General features: G+C 41.2%; 1 protein-coding gene across 1 annotated transcript in view; it reads left to right on the plus strand.

Moving 5' to 3' along the window:
- ODAD2 (outer dynein arm docking complex subunit 2) overlaps positions 1 to 19,560 on the plus strand; it is a 90,315-nt gene that overhangs the window by 27,429 nt on the left and 43,326 nt on the right. The window contains exons 10-15 of the mRNA XM_066630920.1: positions 7,977 to 8,123; positions 9,544 to 9,753; positions 10,774 to 11,013; positions 14,804 to 14,914; positions 15,715 to 15,869; positions 16,365 to 16,607. Of these exons, the coding sequence (XP_066487017.1) occupies positions 7,977 to 8,123; positions 9,544 to 9,753; positions 10,774 to 11,013; positions 14,804 to 14,914; positions 15,715 to 15,869; positions 16,365 to 16,607 (1,106 nt within the window). The remainder of the gene's footprint in view (positions 1 to 7,976; positions 8,124 to 9,543; positions 9,754 to 10,773; positions 11,014 to 14,803; positions 14,915 to 15,714; positions 15,870 to 16,364; positions 16,608 to 19,560) is intronic.

The raw sequence follows: 19,560 nt of genomic DNA on the forward strand, positions 1-19,560 counted from the left end.
GGGTCTTTAGAACATTGTTATTGGTTGATAAGAGAGTTTGATTACTATAGGGATGTCAGAAAGTAAAGATTTTAGCCTTGTGGTTAAAGAAGACAAAAAAAAAAATACAAACCATGTTATCACCTAATGTTGCACCTTAAATGTTTTCTGAGTTTCTACTCTTTTGTTCCTGTACTTGAATTTCAAAGCAAGCATTCACTTTCACAAGTTAGAATGGTATAGACTATCTGTTATTTATCTCTGATGATACATAGTATGATTAATTTTCCACACACAAACTAACGATGTGCCAAGTGTTACCACTTCTATCATTAGGTGACAACCTGTCTGTGTATATTCTGTGGCAGGAGGAAAGGTCATGTTGGCTAGTGCGACATTCATTAGACCTGTATTCATTAGACCATTCATTAGAATCCTTAGCATATATGCACTGCTGAACAGAAACGCCTGCGTTGGCTTGGTCATGTCATGAGAATGGGCAATGGCCGGATCCCAAAGGATCTCCTCTATGGAGAACTCGTGCAGGGAAAGCGCCCTACAGGTAGACCACAGCTGCGATACAAGGATATCTGCAAGAGGGAACTGAAGGCCTTAGGAGTGGACCTCAACAGGTGGGAAACCTTGGCCACTGATCATCCCACTTGGAGGCAGGTTGTGCAGCATGGCCTCTCCCAGTTTGAAGAGACACTTGGCCAACAGACTGAGGCAAAGAGGCAAAGAAGGAAGGCCCGTAGCCAGGGAGACACACCAGGGACAGACTACACTTGCTCCCAGTGTGGAAGGGATTGCCACTCCCAAACTGGCCTTTTTAGCCACACTAGACTCTGTTCCAGAACCATTTTTCAGAGCACGATACCGTAGTCTTCCGAGACTGAAGGATGCCAATGATGATGATTCATTAGACTTGTATTTGGTACAGTGGCTCCCTCATACCCCGATTCCCTGCTGGCTTCATGAATGATATAACCCATTTGCTTTTGACTTGGAAGCATCAGAGGTTCCTTTTCCTGATTGACATCACAAGTGGTATTGGCCTGGAAATATGATCTAAGGGGGCATGTCTTGGAGTTGAGAATTACGTTACTCTGGTCTTCCTTCCAGCCCTTTGAAGGTTAAGCATCTCTGTTATATACTGAGAATCTTTGGTGAAGAAAATGCTGGCACAACCAAGGACCCCAATAGTGGGATTCTGATCTGCTTTGCTAATAAGGGCAAACACTAATCCTAAAAGAAGCAAAAGGACTACTAGTCCAAAAGAAGAAACAGAGGCTAGTTACTGCTGACAGTCAGATGTGTGCAGGCATATGCAACTTTTGAAGAAATGGCATTCAAGACTCAGTGGTCAGGACTAGCTTCTGCACCAGGTTAAATCAGTGGAATAAGAAATAAGAGTGCTCAGGTGAGGAGGTGTTAACTTGGGGTGAGTCTCCAAAATTGTCTAGTGGGAACAAGCCTTTTCAGATTGTAAAAATACATCCCAAAGTACAAAGACTGGTCTGTGAGGAGCACATCAGGGTATGGACTGCTAGTAGTCCCTTGATTAGTTGGAATGCACATCATGTATTTGCTCAGTTTTATTTGCCAGATGTACCCTAGATCAAGAACCAAGAATGAGCTGCCGCTGTAAAATATTTCTGGGTACAGGGTAGACACTCCTTTTCTCAGGGTCTGTCAAGAATTTAGCCAGGGTGCACTACTTGTGGTGAGTGCCATTTTCTCAAAAGCATCTGGTTGACTATTGTTGGAAGCAGAATGCTGGACTGAATAGACCTTTGACCTGTTCCAAACCAGACTCTTCTGATCTTAAGGGCCTGAGAGAGAATGGGAGTGTCTGAATACCTTTCCTCACAGGTAACATGGGTGTCTGTTTGGCAACTGAAAAGTTTTCATGGTAGGCGACTTGCTGAATCTTTACCTTCCTACCCTTTATATCATTTTGAAAAACTTTATTTTATAGTCAAGACTAAACATTTTAGGTATTATTCTGTCATCTGCTGCGGTCACCTATCGTGGATCATGTATCATAAGCCAAGAGCTGGTGTTTGAAAAACATGTTCAGAGATCTTGATATACTTATGTGAGTTTAAGAGGATATCTTGCTGAACCTTGCTTGGTGAATTGTTTGTTTCTTGGAAGTGAAACAAACTTACCCAGTTAGACCCCTGCTAATTGGGTAAGAGGCACTTTTTCAAGTGGGTGCTCCTTTTTTTAGCAGGGGGAGAGTAACTGGCCCACCTCACCCCACCACTGTCTGTTCTAGTGGCTGTCTGCTGGTATTCATTTGCATCTTTTTAGATTGTGAGCCCTTTTGGGACAGGGAGCCATTTAGTTATTTGATTTTTCTCTGTAAACCGCTTTGTGAACTTTTAGTTGAAAAGCGGTATATAAATACTGTTAATAATAATAAGTATAAGTATAAGTGTCTTTCCCCTTGTATTTTAAGAATCTGTTCACATGATTTACTTTTTCCTTTGAAAATCCTCTGATTTCATTGCAACTAAATTGCCCAACATTTTATTTGGACTCAGCTGCTTGCTTGTTTCTTGTCAGTCTGTAGAAGTAGTGGGTCTTCCCACATTAGCCTCCTTAAATTTCTTTCACAGATGCTGTTGCAGGCCCCGCCATGACCTTGCACTCGCCTTGTGGCAGCTGCAGCTCCTGTTACATACTGAGAGCAGAGCTTCCCCGGATTCCTCTCCCCCACATCAGCCCCACTTTGGGAAGCATGTTGTGTTTTCTCTGGCATTTGACATTGGACAGAAGCACCTGGACAGTGCCAGGAAGTGATGGGTTGCCATGGACTCCAGTTGGCTTATGGAGAGGGAAGAGGATAAGTCATTGAAAAGACTCATCCTGGGCCGCAGTCAGTCGTACATGTGGCATCTGCATGCCGGCTGCCACATGCCTCTGGGCTATCAAAAGGGGCAAGACTTTTAAAAAGTCACTTTTAGATATTGCTCTAAACAAACCAAGTAACCTTTGGAGGCACCCAGCTCTGATTTCCATGATGCCAAGAATAAGGTTGACAAAGCCTGATAAACAACAGGGAAGACATCAAAACATCAAGATTTATTTTGTTTTTCTCAGGGCTTTTCTTGATGTCCTTTGCTTAAGCTTTAGCTTCAGTGCCCTTTTTTATTTGCATCTATTATTTCTTCCTCCTCTGATTAATTTAGGTCATGGGTATGACTGAAAACAGTGCAGTAGTGGAGGCAGGCAGAGAAAGGTAAAAAAAAAAAAAGGCAAACTTAAAGGTGAACCCTGGAATGATAAAGACACTGGAACAGAGTGTAATGGTTCCTTTTGTTAAAAACACTTTAAGTTACAGTACATTTGTGAATATTAACAGCAAAAAGATGAGTATGGAGAGACTTGTTAACAGTGTATGGTTTCTCTTATTAATTAAAAAAAAAAAGTGGATTTGCATCCCTTGATGTCAGGATCCTCTGATGGTTCCACTTTCCTAGTGAGAACTTTCCATTTTGACATTTTTAGATAGAAGCTTAAATGCATTAATGTGAAACTCCACCCCACCGCTTCAGCTCAAGACACTGAAAACGTTTGGACAACTGTACATTTTAATGTGTTCTGACTCTAGTTAGCCCAAGATAGGCATTTGCATATAATGTGTGATTTGGAACTCTAGAAAGATGAGTTTTACAGACTGAGAGTTTCCAAGTATCTGTGTTAAAGGCATTCAATCCAGATGGGATGTTTACTAGCCACTGATAGTTACATCAGAAATATTTCGTCTCTTCCTTTCCTGGTCAGAGCAAGATGAGCTATGGTTTGATTTAGTACTGCTTTCAGGGCACTTTGGAAGAGTTCGCTGCCCAACAAGCACTAGAGTTTTCATTGTAAACCTATAAAATGAAAGATGGACAGATTTCCTCAGAAAACTATGTGAAAACTGCCTCTTACACTCTCCAAGCACCATGTACTAGTCTTTCCATACTACTTCAACTATTTAACTGCTTGCCAAAATGAAATCTTGGCTACCAATACGGAAGACAATTAAGGGTCCAATCTCAAGTTATAGAAATAAATGCCCAATATAAATTCATGGCACCACAGCCCAGTCTGTACATAGTCTCCCTCAGTAATTTTGCAAAACGAAGAGGTCAGGTAGCAGGGAAGATGCCTGTGGAATCCAATATGAGAGAATAAGATCACCAGCCCTGTGATGTCCTTCAAATTCAGTCTGGGAGAGGATTGTTCTATATGTATCATCTGGTTATTTTTTGTTTTTCATTTCAGAAAACCTGGTAACGGTTTTAATCTGAGTTTTACTGCGTGCACTCCCTTGTTACTGAGACATTCCAGACCTGACGGTGTCAGTGCTTAATTAGCTCTGAAACAATAGCCATTTTCCACGCACTGCAGACATGTAATGTGAACATTATGGAATCTGTGATTTTTATCATGGTTATGATTTTCCACTGGCCCTGGTTATTTTAATCTGTATGTTTTATTCACTGCCAGGCTGTAGCCCAAGAACTCCAGAGGATTCAGGAAATGGGGCAAGGAATTATTCCATAACTCAGTTATACTCGTCCATAACTCATCTCTAACAAGTTGCAGCTTGACCTGTGTTCTGTAAAATAGAATGTAAAGTTGGAACAGAAAATCAACATTTAGGAGCACACTAGTATTTTTTTAAAAAGGAAATCCACATTGCGCATCTTGAGATACTTACACCTTCATTCCAGCAAGTAGCATTGCCATGTGACCAGCTTCATCACTTATACAGTATGAAATACAGTTAAGCACCTTTGCAAGTGAGTAAGTCTATACTTTGCAGCAACACAATTCATTTCATTTACAAATTTGTTAGGAGAATGCTGTGCATTGATGTAGTAAACTTAGCCCATGTAGAACGCTAATCTGTACTGACCTTCATGTGAGTGGGGTACAGTGACTGTATAGGTAGGAACCCATGTCATAGGGTGACAAAGCTGGTCATGAGAACTTTTACAATTTCTCTTTTTCTCTCCTTATGCAGTCACTCAGGTGGGTAGGTTGATAGTCGAATTTGGGAGAGTGGGTGGTAAGTGGTTGTGTGTAGTGGTGTCCTTTTGGGGGGGGGGGTCCTACCAGATTTATGTGTTGGGAGGATTGTACTACCGTCATTGAAAGGGTGATAAGTGATGGCTGTTGGGTTGGCCATTCCAGGAGACAGAGGATTCATCATAGACAGACTATCCCTCTTTCTGGCCTTTTTCCAGCCTCAGGGCTGCTGGTACTCCTGGTATCGATCCCTTGAGCTTGAAGCTGTTGTTTTTCAGCAGTCCGTTCTTGCACTCCCCGTCCACAAAACATTTTTAAACAAATATTGTAGTCTTTTCTTTCTCCATTGACTCTAGAGCAGTGGTTCCTAAACTGTGGGTTGGGACACACTGGTGGGTTGCGACCTGATTTTTGGGTGGGTCGCCAAACTATGATGGAAAGATCAGATAACTACCTGTGGCTGTTGAAAAATCAGGTACAGTAGCTGCTAATTACGCTGCAAAGAGCTCAGCTCCTGCAGTTTGCAAGATAGCTGCTAACTGCCATTCAAGAAGCTGAGTTCTTACAGTTTGCAAGCATGTGTGATTGCAGAGTGATAAAGTGAGGATATTTTTTTTCTGGTTATCATTATTTATAAATAAATAAAATCTTTCTAGATCTCCCTTTTTAAAAGTCTGTTAAACCTAGTTGGGTCCTGATAGAATGTTGTTTAAAAAAGTGGGTCTTGGTGCTAAAAGAGTAAAGGAGTTTCAGAAGCAGATAATACTGCTGGACCAAATTTTGACTCTTAACCCCAACCACAAGACTATGAGGGAGCAGGAGGTCCTTAAGGTTACCTTGGTCCCAGACTGGTTAGGGGCTGGTTCAAAGGCCGAAACGAGCACTTGAAATTGAGTTCAAAAGCAACTGACAAGCAACACAGTAGGCATAAGATAAGTGTAATGGGGCTAAGCATATTGCTTCTACCAGTAATCTACCAGCTGCATTTTGCCCTAATTATTACCTTCAAACTGCTTTTCAAGTTAGTCCTATATGAAGTACAGTGCATGGTCTAATCTGGCCAAGTTTAGAGGATATTTCAGTTTAAACCAAGTTTGCTGGATCCAGACAGGACCATAGCTGGTGAAACCGCTGAGACTGGAGATCATTGTTGGAGAGGGGGTCCCTTTTCATGGTCTTGCTGGCAAATGTTATAGTTGATTATATGGCTTCTTTAGTATCTGGCAAAAGTAGGTGAAAGGATATATGCTGGGAACAAGAAGTACGTTTCTCTCTTCGATTTTAGTGGAAGGGAATTCTTCAAGAACCATGTGGACTCCAAGGAGTCTGTGGAGTTTGTGAACTAGTCCCATTGTGCGAACCAACAGAGAAATCTATAAGGAGTAACAAGAGGCATCTTTTCCAATATTCTTCTTTTGGCTTACTTGCACAAAACTCAATAGGCAGAAAAAGTTTCATATTTGTCATTGTTTTGTATTAACTAATATATGCAGTTTGGTATACACCTCAGTACATTTTTCTATATTGTGTAATGCTATAATTGTTGTTCCTTACAACCTTGCAATGAGCAAATATAAGTATATTTCTTACTTTAAAAAGGCTGTTTTTCATCATTTTTTATTTACAGCTGACTGTCATTTGATTTGATGCTGAACTTCAAATAGTACCCAGAGATGATTAGAAAATGTTTTCTCTCTAAGCATGGCACACATTCTTTTTAGAATTCATTTTTTATTTTCATTTAAATTTATGGATATTTATGCTGAATTGTCCTATAGAAGAAACTACTAGACTTTCAAAATGAAATCTGCCTTTAATTTAAAGCTTTTAAATTGATTGTTGCAATGCCAGTAGAATTTATTTTGCATCCAACATGCTGTGTCCAATTTCAAAGGCTGCAACAACATGATGCAGCTTTTGTGTACACTTAATAGAGAACTAACCATTTCCATGTTGGTTAAAATCTATCCTTGAAAACTTTCTGTAATAACTGCTAGAGAGAAAAAATAATTGTTGTGGCAACTGGTAGTAAACCTTCTGCTATAGAATTAATGTGTTAGAGCATGTGAAATGTATTGTGGTTTTGCTTGAAAGTATACATGGAAACCATTTAAGCAATTTTGAAAGAGAAAAAACCCTAAATAAAATATATTTGCATGATCCTTTTTACTTGAGTTTTATTGTGGGGAAATAAGGTGTCTTTATAATATAGATTGAATTGTATGTCATTCACTAATTATGAATTCTTTCACAAGTACAATTGGTGTACACCATTAATTAAAATAAACTTGAAATGTCTTGTGCGCGTGTGTATAATGAAATACATACTGGACTGCATTGGGTGGTCAATCAGTTCTTAATCTATTCAATTCAGACTGAGCAATACTGGCTTGTACTGTATAGAAACAAAGTTTGTTATCCATCAATGGATGCTAGAAGCCTCTGCAGATCCAGCGTGCATTATTTAAACTGAACTGGCCCATTCCATCGAGTTATATCAACACCTATAGTTGTCTTATAATGGAATCATACAGTTGAACCCACTAGGTCAATATATTGTCTTCACTGAGTGGTGGCAGAAATCTAGGGAGAAAGGATCTTGTAGCCCTTTGAACCTGGGGTCTTCTGCATGCGCAGTAGGTACTACTGAGCTACTCAGTTGTTGCTAGCTTTAATGGCAAGTAAACACACAGACCTGCAGGGCTCAGTGATTTAACAGAGTAACAGGACGTCCTGTGTACGTCTACTCAGAGGTAAACCTATTGGGTGCAGTGCAATTTACTCTTGAGATAAGCGAACATATGTTTGCAGCCTGATAACAAAATTGAAGAGGATATTGCTTTGTTCTGTTTTGTCTGTAACCTCTGCATCTGCGTGCTCCTCTCTGTCAGCACAGTATGTTCATATAGCAAAAAGTTGTGTTCCGTTGTATTAACTACTCCATTAACTCCTCCATTTTGCTACTCTAGGCAGGTAACCAGACTGCTACTGTAATTGCACTGTGTTCAATGAGAGATTTCAACCTGTCTCAAGAAACTTGTCAACTGGCAATTAGAGATGTTGGAGGTCTTGAAGTGCTGATTAATTTGCTTGATACTGAAGAAATCAAGTGTAAGGTGAGTTACTTTCTCAGAATAAAAGATGCCTTGTATAGCAGCTATTATCCAAGAACTGTATACAATATTGCCTTTCAGAACAGATTCAGAAGAAGCTGTGCTAAACTGGATTAAATTGGTCCATCTAGATATGCATTGTTTTTATAGGATTTCAGGCAGGGATCTTTCCCCACCCTACTGACGATGCCAGAGATTGCACCTGGGACCTTCTGTTTGGAAGGTTTGTGCTCTACCCTGAACTGCTGTCCCCCCCCCCCCCATGGCTCTCTTACTTAGCTCTAGTTCTCTGTCCCCATACACTCAGGTGCAGTTCTTAATATTTAAAACAATGAGGAAAAATTAAGAAAACAAGAGCAGCTCCTAACTCAGGGGTTCTAAAACTCCCTTGGAGTTCAAGTCCTGAGGTACATCTTTGTGGGGGTGGGGAAAATGGCCCAATCCCTAGGATCACGCTGCTGCAAGGGCAATGGAGGTTTTTTCCTAATATCCCTTACCTGCTGTCAAGTTCCAGGGGGTCGGGGAGCACTCTGCGGAACTTGTAGAAAGTGAAAATAGCGATCTTGACCCACTTCCGGGTTGCGATCGCAAAACCAGAAGTGGGTTGTGATCGGTATTTTCACTTACTGCCTGCTCTAGGGAGCCCTTCAGAGCACTTTGTGGGGCTCCCCTCACCCCCTGGACTCCAGCAGCAGGTAAGGTATTTTAGAAAAAGCCCTCTCTGCCGCTGCAGTGCCTTGCCCCTTACTCTGCCTCTTAAGGGGTTAGATGCTTAAGTATCACGACGCCCCAGTTTGAGAACCTCAGTCACAACTGATTGAAATGTCTATATTGACATTGAAATGTTACTATGGAGTTCATTCTTGAGTCTATGTTTAAAAGCAGTTCTCACTTGGAATTGTTCTCAACTTATCTGAAGTTGCTATGCTGTACTTTTAAAGCGACAAATGAAAAAACTGGAAAGTGAGCACCGTCCTTATAGCTTAATTCAGCTGAAGTTCAAAAATGATTATGGATCAGATGTAGGCTTCTGTTGTTTAACAGAGTCTCCCTTGTTGCCCATGGGGCTCCTTCATGGATTCTGTTCAGCTGTAGAAGACAGAAGGCAATCGCTACTTCACCTAGTTTTTCACCTTGAGAGCAGCCTGCATGAAAGAAAATTAGTTCTTTTCCAAAAGTTCATCACCTTTTCCTTGCACTATTCACCTTCCCATCCCACCCCTTGACATTTTCTGCATGATGGTAAGGTAACCATCCTTCTGTGTATGTCGCCCTTGGTTATGGCCAAGACAAGCTGCAGGAGATCTAGTTTGAAACAGATACCAGTACTTGACAGGGTATTTTAAACCAGCTGTCTAGAGAACTCAAGCTTCTATATACAGCTTTAAAAAAACCTTATGAATGTAATTTCTTTTCTGATTAGATTGGCTCATTAAAAATTCTGAAGGAAATTAGCCAAAATCCACAGATTAGACGTACAATTGCTGATCTTGGAGGATTACAAATCATGGTTAAGATACTGGATTCTTTAGATCAAGATTTGAAATGTTTGGCGGCTGAGACAATAGCTAATGTGGCCAAATTTAAGCGAGCACGAAGAACAGTCAGACAGCATGGTGGAATCAAGAGACTAGTAAGTAGACATTGTATCTAATTAACATTTGTGGTGTAATTTTTTAATCTTTAAAAAGATATTTTGTCAACCTGATAGAGATTTCTGTTATGAGATCAGTGCTCAGAGTTCTTCAGCCAGAGTTGCTCCCATCTAGAGTTATCTGACTAGTGTGGAACCTTTTGCACACGCCAATCAGATCCTTCTCCTGAAATGTTATTTATATTAATATTTATATGCTGCCTTTCTCAAAGCATTTATTTTCACGCAAGGCAGCTCACCAAAAATGTTTTAAAACAACATCATAGAAGGACAAATATAGCACAATTTTAATGCTGTTTAAAAATTCTGTTTAAACTAATGACGCAGGAGATCAGAAAATAACTTCAGATTCTCTAATACCATATGCCTTGATGAAATAAAAGTACCTTTTCTTGTGTCCCACACCCAAAGAGAGGTAGACAGGCAGGGTTCCATAGGAAGGGGGTTTGGATTTAGTAGACACTGCTACCGCTGAACCTGCTTCCTTCCTGGTCCAGATCAACCCTTCTCCCCACTTCTGTTGTTCCCCCCCCCCGCACCCCTTGCCCCACACTCACCAGGGCTGATGGGCGTTGGTTGGCCGCTGGTGCACAGAGCTGGCTACTTGCCCTGAAGTGTCACCTTTTGTCACAGCAGGGAAGTGCCTAACTCCACAGGAATGCCCATTTATTTGTGTTGCATGTCTGTAGAATTGGGTCGTAGAACAGCAATAGAGAAATGTCTTCATTCAGAGGCTGGAAGGGTCTCTCGCCTGCACTTTTAATGATTTCAAGGTTATAATAAGCAGCTTCCCGAAGTGGGTCAAAAAGCTGACAGCCAGTGCAAAAGTAGCAGTGGTATGTCTTTTTTTCCTTCAGCCTCAGTTATTTTAGCTAGAGGAACTTCTTATGCATGGCTCCAGGACCTGTAAATCTCTCAATTGGGTGCATGGGCATGTGAATTGTCATGTTTATTGCTGTTGTTCATTATGTGTAATGGATGATCTGTGTTTCATGTCAGGTTGGGCTGCTGGACTGTTCACACATGGGATCAGCACATCGTTTTACTCCCCTTCAAGGAAAGGAGATTGAAGTAGCACGTTGTGGGGCTTTGGCACTCTGGAGCTGCAGCAAAAGTGCTAGGAATAAAGATGCAATACGTAAGGCTGGAGGCATCCCCCTGCTGGCTCAGTTACTAAAGTCTCCTCATTCCAACATGTTAATACCTGTAGTTGGGACTTTGCAAGAGTGTGCATCTGAGGTAAGCCGTCTCACTATGTCTACAGTTACAAGAAATAAAAAAGCAGAATCTCCGATTCAATCAATAAATACACCAATACTTGATAAAAGTTAGATCCACCCTGAACTATACTGTTGACAACTCAATAACAGACACGTCACAAGATAGTTTCAGGGAATTCAGTAACTGTTTGTTCTATTGGGTTTGTTCAGTAAAATTCTGAACACATTAATGAGTGAAACTGTTAACAGCATTTTGACTCTTTTTTCAGTTGTTGTAGTTAAACAAGAACAAAATCCAAAACTGAAAATGGCATCTTCTGATAATTTTTATTTTATTTTTCTTATTTTTATATCACTCTTCCTGCAGAGTGGTATACATGGTTCCTTCCCTCTTCTTGTCCTCACAAACCTTGGAGGTAGGTAGGGCTGATAGTGACTAACCCAAAATAATCCAGGAAGCTTCATGGCTGAGCAGGGATTTGAACCTGGATCTTCCACGTCTAAGTTCAACTTCTGAACCACTAAACTATCCTGGCTCTCACACAGTTGAAAAAGAAAAGAAATCTTACAGCTTAAATCTTAAAATGTGCAGCGTGTGCCTGCACATTTTAGCAGAATAAGAACTCGTCTATAACAGGCTGTATAAACTTTTGAAGTCTTGATCAAGAAAAGTCTTAATTAAGAGCTCTAATACCTTGCCTTCTATGAAGCATAATCCCAACACTAAGCATTTAACATAAGAACAGCCCACTGGATCAGGCCATAGGCCCATCTAGTCCAGCTTCCTGTATCTCACAGTGGCTCCACCAAATGCCCCAGGGAGCACACCAGATAACAAGAGACCTGCATCCTGGTGCCTTCCCTTGCATTGGCATTCTGACATAGCTCATTTCTAAAATCAGGAGGTTGCATATACACATCATGGCTTGTAACCCATAATGGATTTTTCCTCCAGAAACTTGTCCAATCCCCTTTTAAAGGCATCCAGGCCAGATGCCGTCACCACATCCTGCGGCAAGGAGTTCCACAGACTGACCACACGCTGAGTAAAGAAATATTTTCTTTTGTCTGTCCTAACCCTCCCAACACTCAATTTTAGCAGATGTCCTCTGGTTATGGTGTTATGTGAGAGTGTGAAGAGCATCTCTCTATCCACTTTATCCTTCCCATGCATAATTTTGCATGTCTCAGTCATGTCCCCCCTCAGGCGTCTCTTTTCTATTCTGAAAAGGCCCAAACGCTGTAGCCTTTCCTCATAAGGAAGGTGACCCAGCCCAGCAATCATATTAGTCTCTCTCTTTTGCACCTTTTCCATTTCCACTATGTCCTTTTTGAGATGGGGCAACCAGAACTGGACACAGTATTCCAGGTGTGGCCTTACCATCGATTTGTACAACGGCATTATAATATTAGCTGTTTTGTTCTCAATGCCTTTTCTAATGAAATACCTTTTCTAAGGTTCTCAATACCTTTTCTGCCTCCTTCCTTACAATCCTGCCCGGGCTCTTAGATCATCTGGGGGGGCCCTTTTGACTGTGCCGCTACCAAGAGATGTGAGAGGGGTGGCGGCCAGGAAGAGGGCCTTCTTGGTGGTGGCCCCCGAACTTTGGAATACCCTCCCCTTAGAATTGAGAACTGCTTCCTCTTTGCTAACATTTCGGCGTGGACTGAAGACCTTTTTATTTCAAAAAGCTTTTAATTGTTGACAGGCTGGCTGGCTTTCTTGCTTTTTTATATGAGAATCCACGGGGTTTGTTTTTTGTTTTTAGATTTTTAATTATTTGTAAATTGTTTTAATTATTGTTTTTAATGTTGTATTTTTACTTGTTGTAAGCCGCCTTGTGTGCCCTTTGGGCATAAAGGTGGGATATAAATAAATAAACAAACAAACAAACAAATAAATAAATAAAAATAATGATCCCAAGCATAGAATTGGCCTTCTTTACTTCCGCCGCACATTGGGCCGACACTTTCATCGACCTGTCCACCACCACCCCAAGATCTCTCTCCTGATTTGTCACAGACAGCTCAGAACCCATTAGCCTATATGTGAAGTTTTGATTTTTTGCCCCAATGTGCATGACTTTACACTTACTGACATTGAAACGCATCTGCCATTTTGCTGCCCATTCTGCCAGTTTGGAGAAATCCTTCTGGAGCTCCTCACAATCACGTCTGGTCTTCACCACTCGGAAAAGTTTGGTGTCGTCTGCAAATGCAACATTGTTATACTATGTTCTGAACCGAATGTCCCTCGGCTCCTGTCTGGTTTCCCCCAGGGATCAGTTTAAAAGCTGTTCTGCCACCTTTTTAATGTTATGCGCCAGCGGTCTGGTTCCATTCTGGTTCAAGTGAAACCTGTCCCTCTTTTACAGACCCTGCTTGTCCCAAAACATTCCCCAGTGCCTAACGAATCTAAACCCCTCCGCCCTACACCACCATCTCATCCACACATTGAGACCCCTGATCTCCACCTGCCTAGCTGGCCCTGCGCTTGGAGCAGGTAGCACTTCCGAGAACGCTATCTTTGAGGTAGTGGCTTTCGGCTTCCTACCGAATAGCTTAAATTTGGCCTCCAGGATATCCCAGCTACACTTGCCCACGTCATTGGTGCCGACATGCACACAACTGCTACCTCCTCCCCAGCACTGTTTACCAGCCTGTCTAGACGAGAAGTGATGTCTGCAACCTTTGCACCAGGCAGGCAAGTTGCCATGCGGTCCTCACATCTGTTGCAAACCCCCCTCTTTATGTTTCTAATAATCAAATCCCCCACTACAAGAAGTCCCCGACCCCCCTCCTGCTGAGGAGTATTCTGAGTGCGTTCAGATACGGGCCCATCCCCTGGAGAACGGGTCCCCCCCAGGGGATTGTTTTCCTCCTCTCCAGGATGACGTCCTGCAGCCCCGAGACTTCGCACCCAGGCAACTGAGGAGCTGCACACCTGAGGTTGGGACGAAGCCTGATTGTCCCTGGAAGTCTCCCCATGGTCCTTCTCTGCCTGCCTGTGCTTCTCCAGGTCGGCTACCAAGGCTTCAAGGGAACAGACGTATTCCCTGAGTCCCTGGAGCTCTTTGCAACAAGGACACACCCATGACATGCCCCCCATGACACCCATGAGAGGCATATAGTCATACATGTGGCACTTGATGCAAAACACCATTTATCTTGGTGTTACTTATTTGCAATAGTAATGTCTTTGCAACATCAACAACCTCATGCCCCAAGATGCAGCCGAAACAGAAGTTGCATAGCTTTCTGTTGGACAGTTATGTGCATATTTAAATCTTTCCCATTTAAAAAAAAAAATAGAATTTAACAGTGTAACATTGGGTACATTGTTCCCATAGTTGGTAACATTATGGAGTAGTTTTTGGTACTTTCCATTCTAATTATGCATTGCTTTTACAACAAGTGTTATGACTGAACCATTTGAAAGCAATTTCAAAACATTTTATCCTGGAAAATATGTTCGATTAATGAGGATACTGTAGGTCACATTCTCTTCTAGAAAGCTTAGGTCCTTAATACTAAAGACAGCACAGAATCTAGGTGATTAATTGTTCTGATTGGAGTCTTAAGAGCTGTACCGCATCCTAAGAGGCACATGGTGTATGTTGTCATGGTTGAAAGAGCTGGTTATGTTGATTTCATTGAACATTTACATGCTAGAAGCCAAGAAGCTATCCCTAAAAGGGTTCTGCACAGGCCTGGCTGAGGTCATCAAAGTTCTACCACATTGCTTTGTGTTCTGAATGATAGCAATCTCCATTATTTGCTGATGGATCTTGATAAATTTGTGTTTGTAGCCAAGCTATAGACTTGCAATCAAAACGGAGAAGATGATTGAGAACCTTGTGAAAAATCTGAACAGTGACAAGGAAGAACTTCAAATGCATTGTGCTAGTGCTATCTTTAAGGTAAGGATAGCTTCCAGGGAAAGAAGAGGTTGTTTGCATACTGGTTCTTCTGCAAAATGGTAGGACAAACAAGACAGTTATGTGGGAGGGAGGCAGGAATGCGCAGCCTCCTCTGTCAACAAAATTCAAGAAGTCTTAACATGGGTGATCCCTGCTCATGGTGAAGTACACACATTCCATTCACCACAAATGGAAAGAACTATGAGACAATAATAGTCCAAATAGCTTCAGGACTTCCCAAAACAATTGTGTGCATTTAACACTTGGTTTCTGAAATATTGCCAACTATGTTGGTAGTCACAGCAAGTCACTTAAAATAATTATTGCCTGGTGGTTGCAATAGTACTACTAAGGAGCTAATTTACCACCCTGAGCTTTATGATATTCTGTCTAATAAAGGATTCCGAAGTAAACAGAAGCATGTGTGTGCTGTGTACACATAAAAATGCTGCATAAGCAATGACTCTCTTGTGGACTTCATTGTTGGAGGCAGATTTGTTATGTGTGCAAAGCTGCATTGAACTGGATAGAGAAGAAGCTGCAGGTGCACACTGGAGTGCATGTAGAGCCTTGGACTGAAGTACAATGCAGAGAAAGTTAAATGTACTCATCTGATTGTTTTTAATGGTGCTTAAGCCCACACTACATTATCCTCTGTACCCTTCCTGTTTAAAAGAAGTGAAACCTTACTCCTTTTAAATATAGGTAGTATATGTCATAATTGTCTATGGAAGCCTGTTTAATGGGTCTTTGCTATGTATGCTTATTTTTATTCTTAAATATATATGTATTTTACATAGTGTGCTGAAGACCAAGAAACACGAGACCTGGTGAGGCAGCATGGGGGCCTAAAACCTCTTGCAACTTTACTTTCTAACTCTGGAAATAAGGAACTTCTAGCAGCAGTGACAGGAGCAATCTGGAAATGCTCAATCAGCAAAGAGAATGTGACCAAGTATGGACAACGTCTTAAATTCCTCAAATATATGCATTCAGTTGAATGATTAAAATAAGCACTCTAGCAAGCAAGAAATATTGAATGGCTTTATATGATTTTTCCAAAGGGACACTGGGATTCTGTAAAGGGAGTTGCTAGCTTTTGTGTTCACTCTAAAATTAGCCTCACAATTCCAGCCAGTGTCTAATCTAGTTCTAGCCAACATGGAAAAATCCAAATATACTTGCATAATGACCTGCAGAGTTGGCAACCTGGCAATCCAAGTGGAGTAAGACAAGTGGCCATGCTTGCCTCCAAATGAAAGCAAGCATGGAATTCCCAGGGAATTCCTGTCTGGCCTATTTAGGCTGCAGTCCTATATATACCTGAAGTAAGCTCCAGTAAGCAGGGCAGGTTTGCGATTTTCAAAAAGACTGACTGGAAAAACATTTTCTGGACTATTATTCTAGTGGAATTATTCTAGTGGAATTGTTTCTAATTGTTTCCTTGTAGATTCCGGGAGTACAGAGCTATAGAAACTTTGGTTGGGCTGCTGACAGATCAACCAGAAGAAGTCCTGGTGAATGTTGTCGGAGCTCTAGGTGAATGTTGCCAAGAACAAGCCAATCGGGGTATTATCCGGAGGTGTGGTGGCATCCCACCCCTTGTTGCCTTACTCACTGGAACCAATCAGGCTCTTCTTGTGAATGTGACCAAGGCAGTGGGATACTGTGCAACAGAACCTGAAAGTATGATGTAAGTTCTTTTTCAAAACAATGTTGTTGCATATGTTGGCATGTCCGGTTTGGGTCACCAGATGCTCATCAAGTTGAACACAATTAAAATAATAGCCAGTGATTGTGACTTCAGTTGCTTAACAAAATTTTTACTTTCCTCTTTTTCTTCTGTTTTTGTAGTCAGTGATGGATTTATTGTGGGTGAATGTGAAATCTATTTTTATTTACTTAGAACATGCGGCCACAATCAAAACAGCTACTTTAGTTGAGCACACTAAGACTTTTTACTTGGCTGTTACTTGAACGGCAGCAGTGTGGGTCTCAAATTGGATCTTCCAGCAGTCATTCTCAGGTGGCATTCCTCCTGTGCCACCTTCAACCTGGCTCATCAGCAGATCAGAGCAATTAAAAACTTTGTGGGCCAAGGAAGTTCTCTAAGGTGCATGGATTCCACCCCATTCTCATGCTTAGTAAAACCCTTGCCCAGTAGTCTGAGCAACTTGTCAGAATAACAAAACAGACTTGCTTCTCCTGCTTTGCCTCTCTCCACTCCCTCTTATTCCAGTTCTGCTTGACTAACTTCTTGAACTCCCAACTACAGCTCAGCCCTATGTTCTCTGCCTGTGATCTTTCGCCTTGGGCCTGCTCATGCCTCCCTAGCCAAGGTGAAGCAGACTTCCCTGTTCTGGAATCACCCTGTCAGCAACATGCAGTCATATCAGTTATATGGAAGAAGGCTACAGATTATATCACTTCCCAACTTCACAAGGAGTTTTTAAAAAATTACTGTGTGTAGGTCACATTATTCTTTAAAAACCCAATGCCCCCCTTAAATATATTAGAATTTTGATGGTGTGATATGTGCATTGCACAAAGCTAGTGCATAAGAACTAAAGATTAACCATGTATTCAGTCTTCTGATAAAAATAATTTTCAAGGTTTTGAAAAACTTAAGCCTGATAAATGTGTGAAGCTGCTCTGTATTGAATTATTTTAAGGAGTAGCTTGTGAAGTTCTCAGATGGAGAACTGAATTTTTTGCATGTTAAGCATGTGTTCTGTAGCCCCTCTCCTGATAATATCTGACCTTCCAAAATGAAATGTCTTTTTTCAGACACTTTGAGTGAACCATATTTTCTAACTTTCCAGCATGTCTAGACATTTAAAAAGTCTACTTCTTCTTTGCATACATGGTACTATGAAAGTGCTTTCCTAAAGTACTTTTAACCTGAATGTTTTAGTAGTTATACATGGAAACTAAACAAACCTCAAATTTTTCTACATTGCTCACCAAGAGCACAAACTGCAGAGGGGTGCCATTTTATTGAGTTATTGGTGTTTGATTTGTATAATGTAAAGTTTGTGCAGCTTGAGACCTCCCCTACTTAAATTTCATGGGAAATGCTTGAACAAGATGTTCACATCAGCATTGTTTCTATTTTATTTAAGATGAGGTAACTCCCCACAAGGTTGTGGCACAATTCTCCACTTGTATACAAACTTGTCAGAAGGAGATAGCTTATCTTCTCCTCCTCCTGTTCTGTTTTGCATAAATCAGTCAATATTTGGATAGTGGTGCAGTGATTCCACTTTCCTAAGGAGGCATTTGTGTTTCTGCATTGGCAAGGCAGCACAGAAGAGTAAACGTGGCATATATGCAAACAAGCTTAGGCAAATGAGAGAAAGGAAAGCATAGACTGGAGTCACTTCTGCCCTGTATCTCACCAAGAGGAGTAGGTTATCAATTATATTATATAAAAAATAATTTTTATTATCCTAACAGTGATAGCTTCATAAGTCAACAATGAAATCCAAGCAGTCATAAATTCATATTGGCAGTTGCACAAGCTTCAGGCACATACTGCTGCACAGAGCCTCTTATATCCAATATGGACAACTCTGTGCTGAAATGGTCAACAAGAGCACCTAACTCATTGCTAAAATAGGGGTGTCACAAAGTGTACCTTGTTTTACAGATAGGAAAGGTGCTGATGGTTTGGGAAGAAACATTACAGGTTGAGGTCTTTACAGGTCATTATTCAGGAGGGTTCCATTCCAAGAACTCAGTGAATGGCAGAAAACGCACTATAGCAAATCAATTTGAAAAACAGAGTCTCTTTGTTCTGGTGATTTAAAAACAGCCTTGCTGACCTTTATAATGCACACAGAGGTAATCAGTGTCTCTCCAGGCACAGTGTCTCTTCCTAGGCTTCACTAGGAAGCAGCAATCCCTCCCTTCCCCAGGAGCCCCAGCAAGGGGGAAAGAATGGAGAAGGTGATAATCTCTGCCATTTAGCCTTCTTTCACTTTAGCTCAGAGGGAAGGGAAGAGTGAAGACTGCAGAGAGAATGATTGATGGCTTGTCAGCCAGCTGCCCTCTCTGGCATTATTAAACTCCTGTTTTCCTTTAATTTAAAGGACCCTTCTCATCAGCTTTGAGATAGAAAAATCTGTGGATACTGAGGTTATACCTGTAATCACTTGTATGGCTGTCTCTCTGCAACAGTAAAAAACAGTTTTTTAAACTGTGATTTTCAAGGGGTGCATTTTTTCTCCTTCTCCAGATATCAGCACATTCCTTCTCATTTGCACAGACCATTTGTTGAGTCAAATCCGTGTATAAAAAAATCCGTGTATAACAAGGCTGGACCAGTATACATTTTGGCTAGTCTGCTCTGGCAAATCACAATTCTGATTCTTTGAATAGTTTTCTCTGCAGGAAATATTGTCTACATGAGATAGCAAATAGAATTATGTTTGCAGACCTGAGCCAGAATATGCTTTTTATTTTTTTATTTTTGTTTAAATTAAAAGCCAAACTGCTGTTTCTTAGAATATTTGGTCTATGCCAGAGTTTGTGCAAATGAATTTTTGGACCCAAAAAGGAGGGCAGGTAACTAGATAATTCTCAACAGCTATAAAACTTTACCAGACATGATAATGGCTGATCAACCAAAGCTCCTTGCAGCACAG

This window comes from Tiliqua scincoides, chromosome 5 (genome assembly GCF_035046505.1).
Source record: "Tiliqua scincoides isolate rTilSci1 chromosome 5, rTilSci1.hap2, whole genome shotgun sequence".
Classification (NCBI taxonomy): Eukaryota; Metazoa; Chordata; class Lepidosauria; order Squamata; family Scincidae; genus Tiliqua; species Tiliqua scincoides.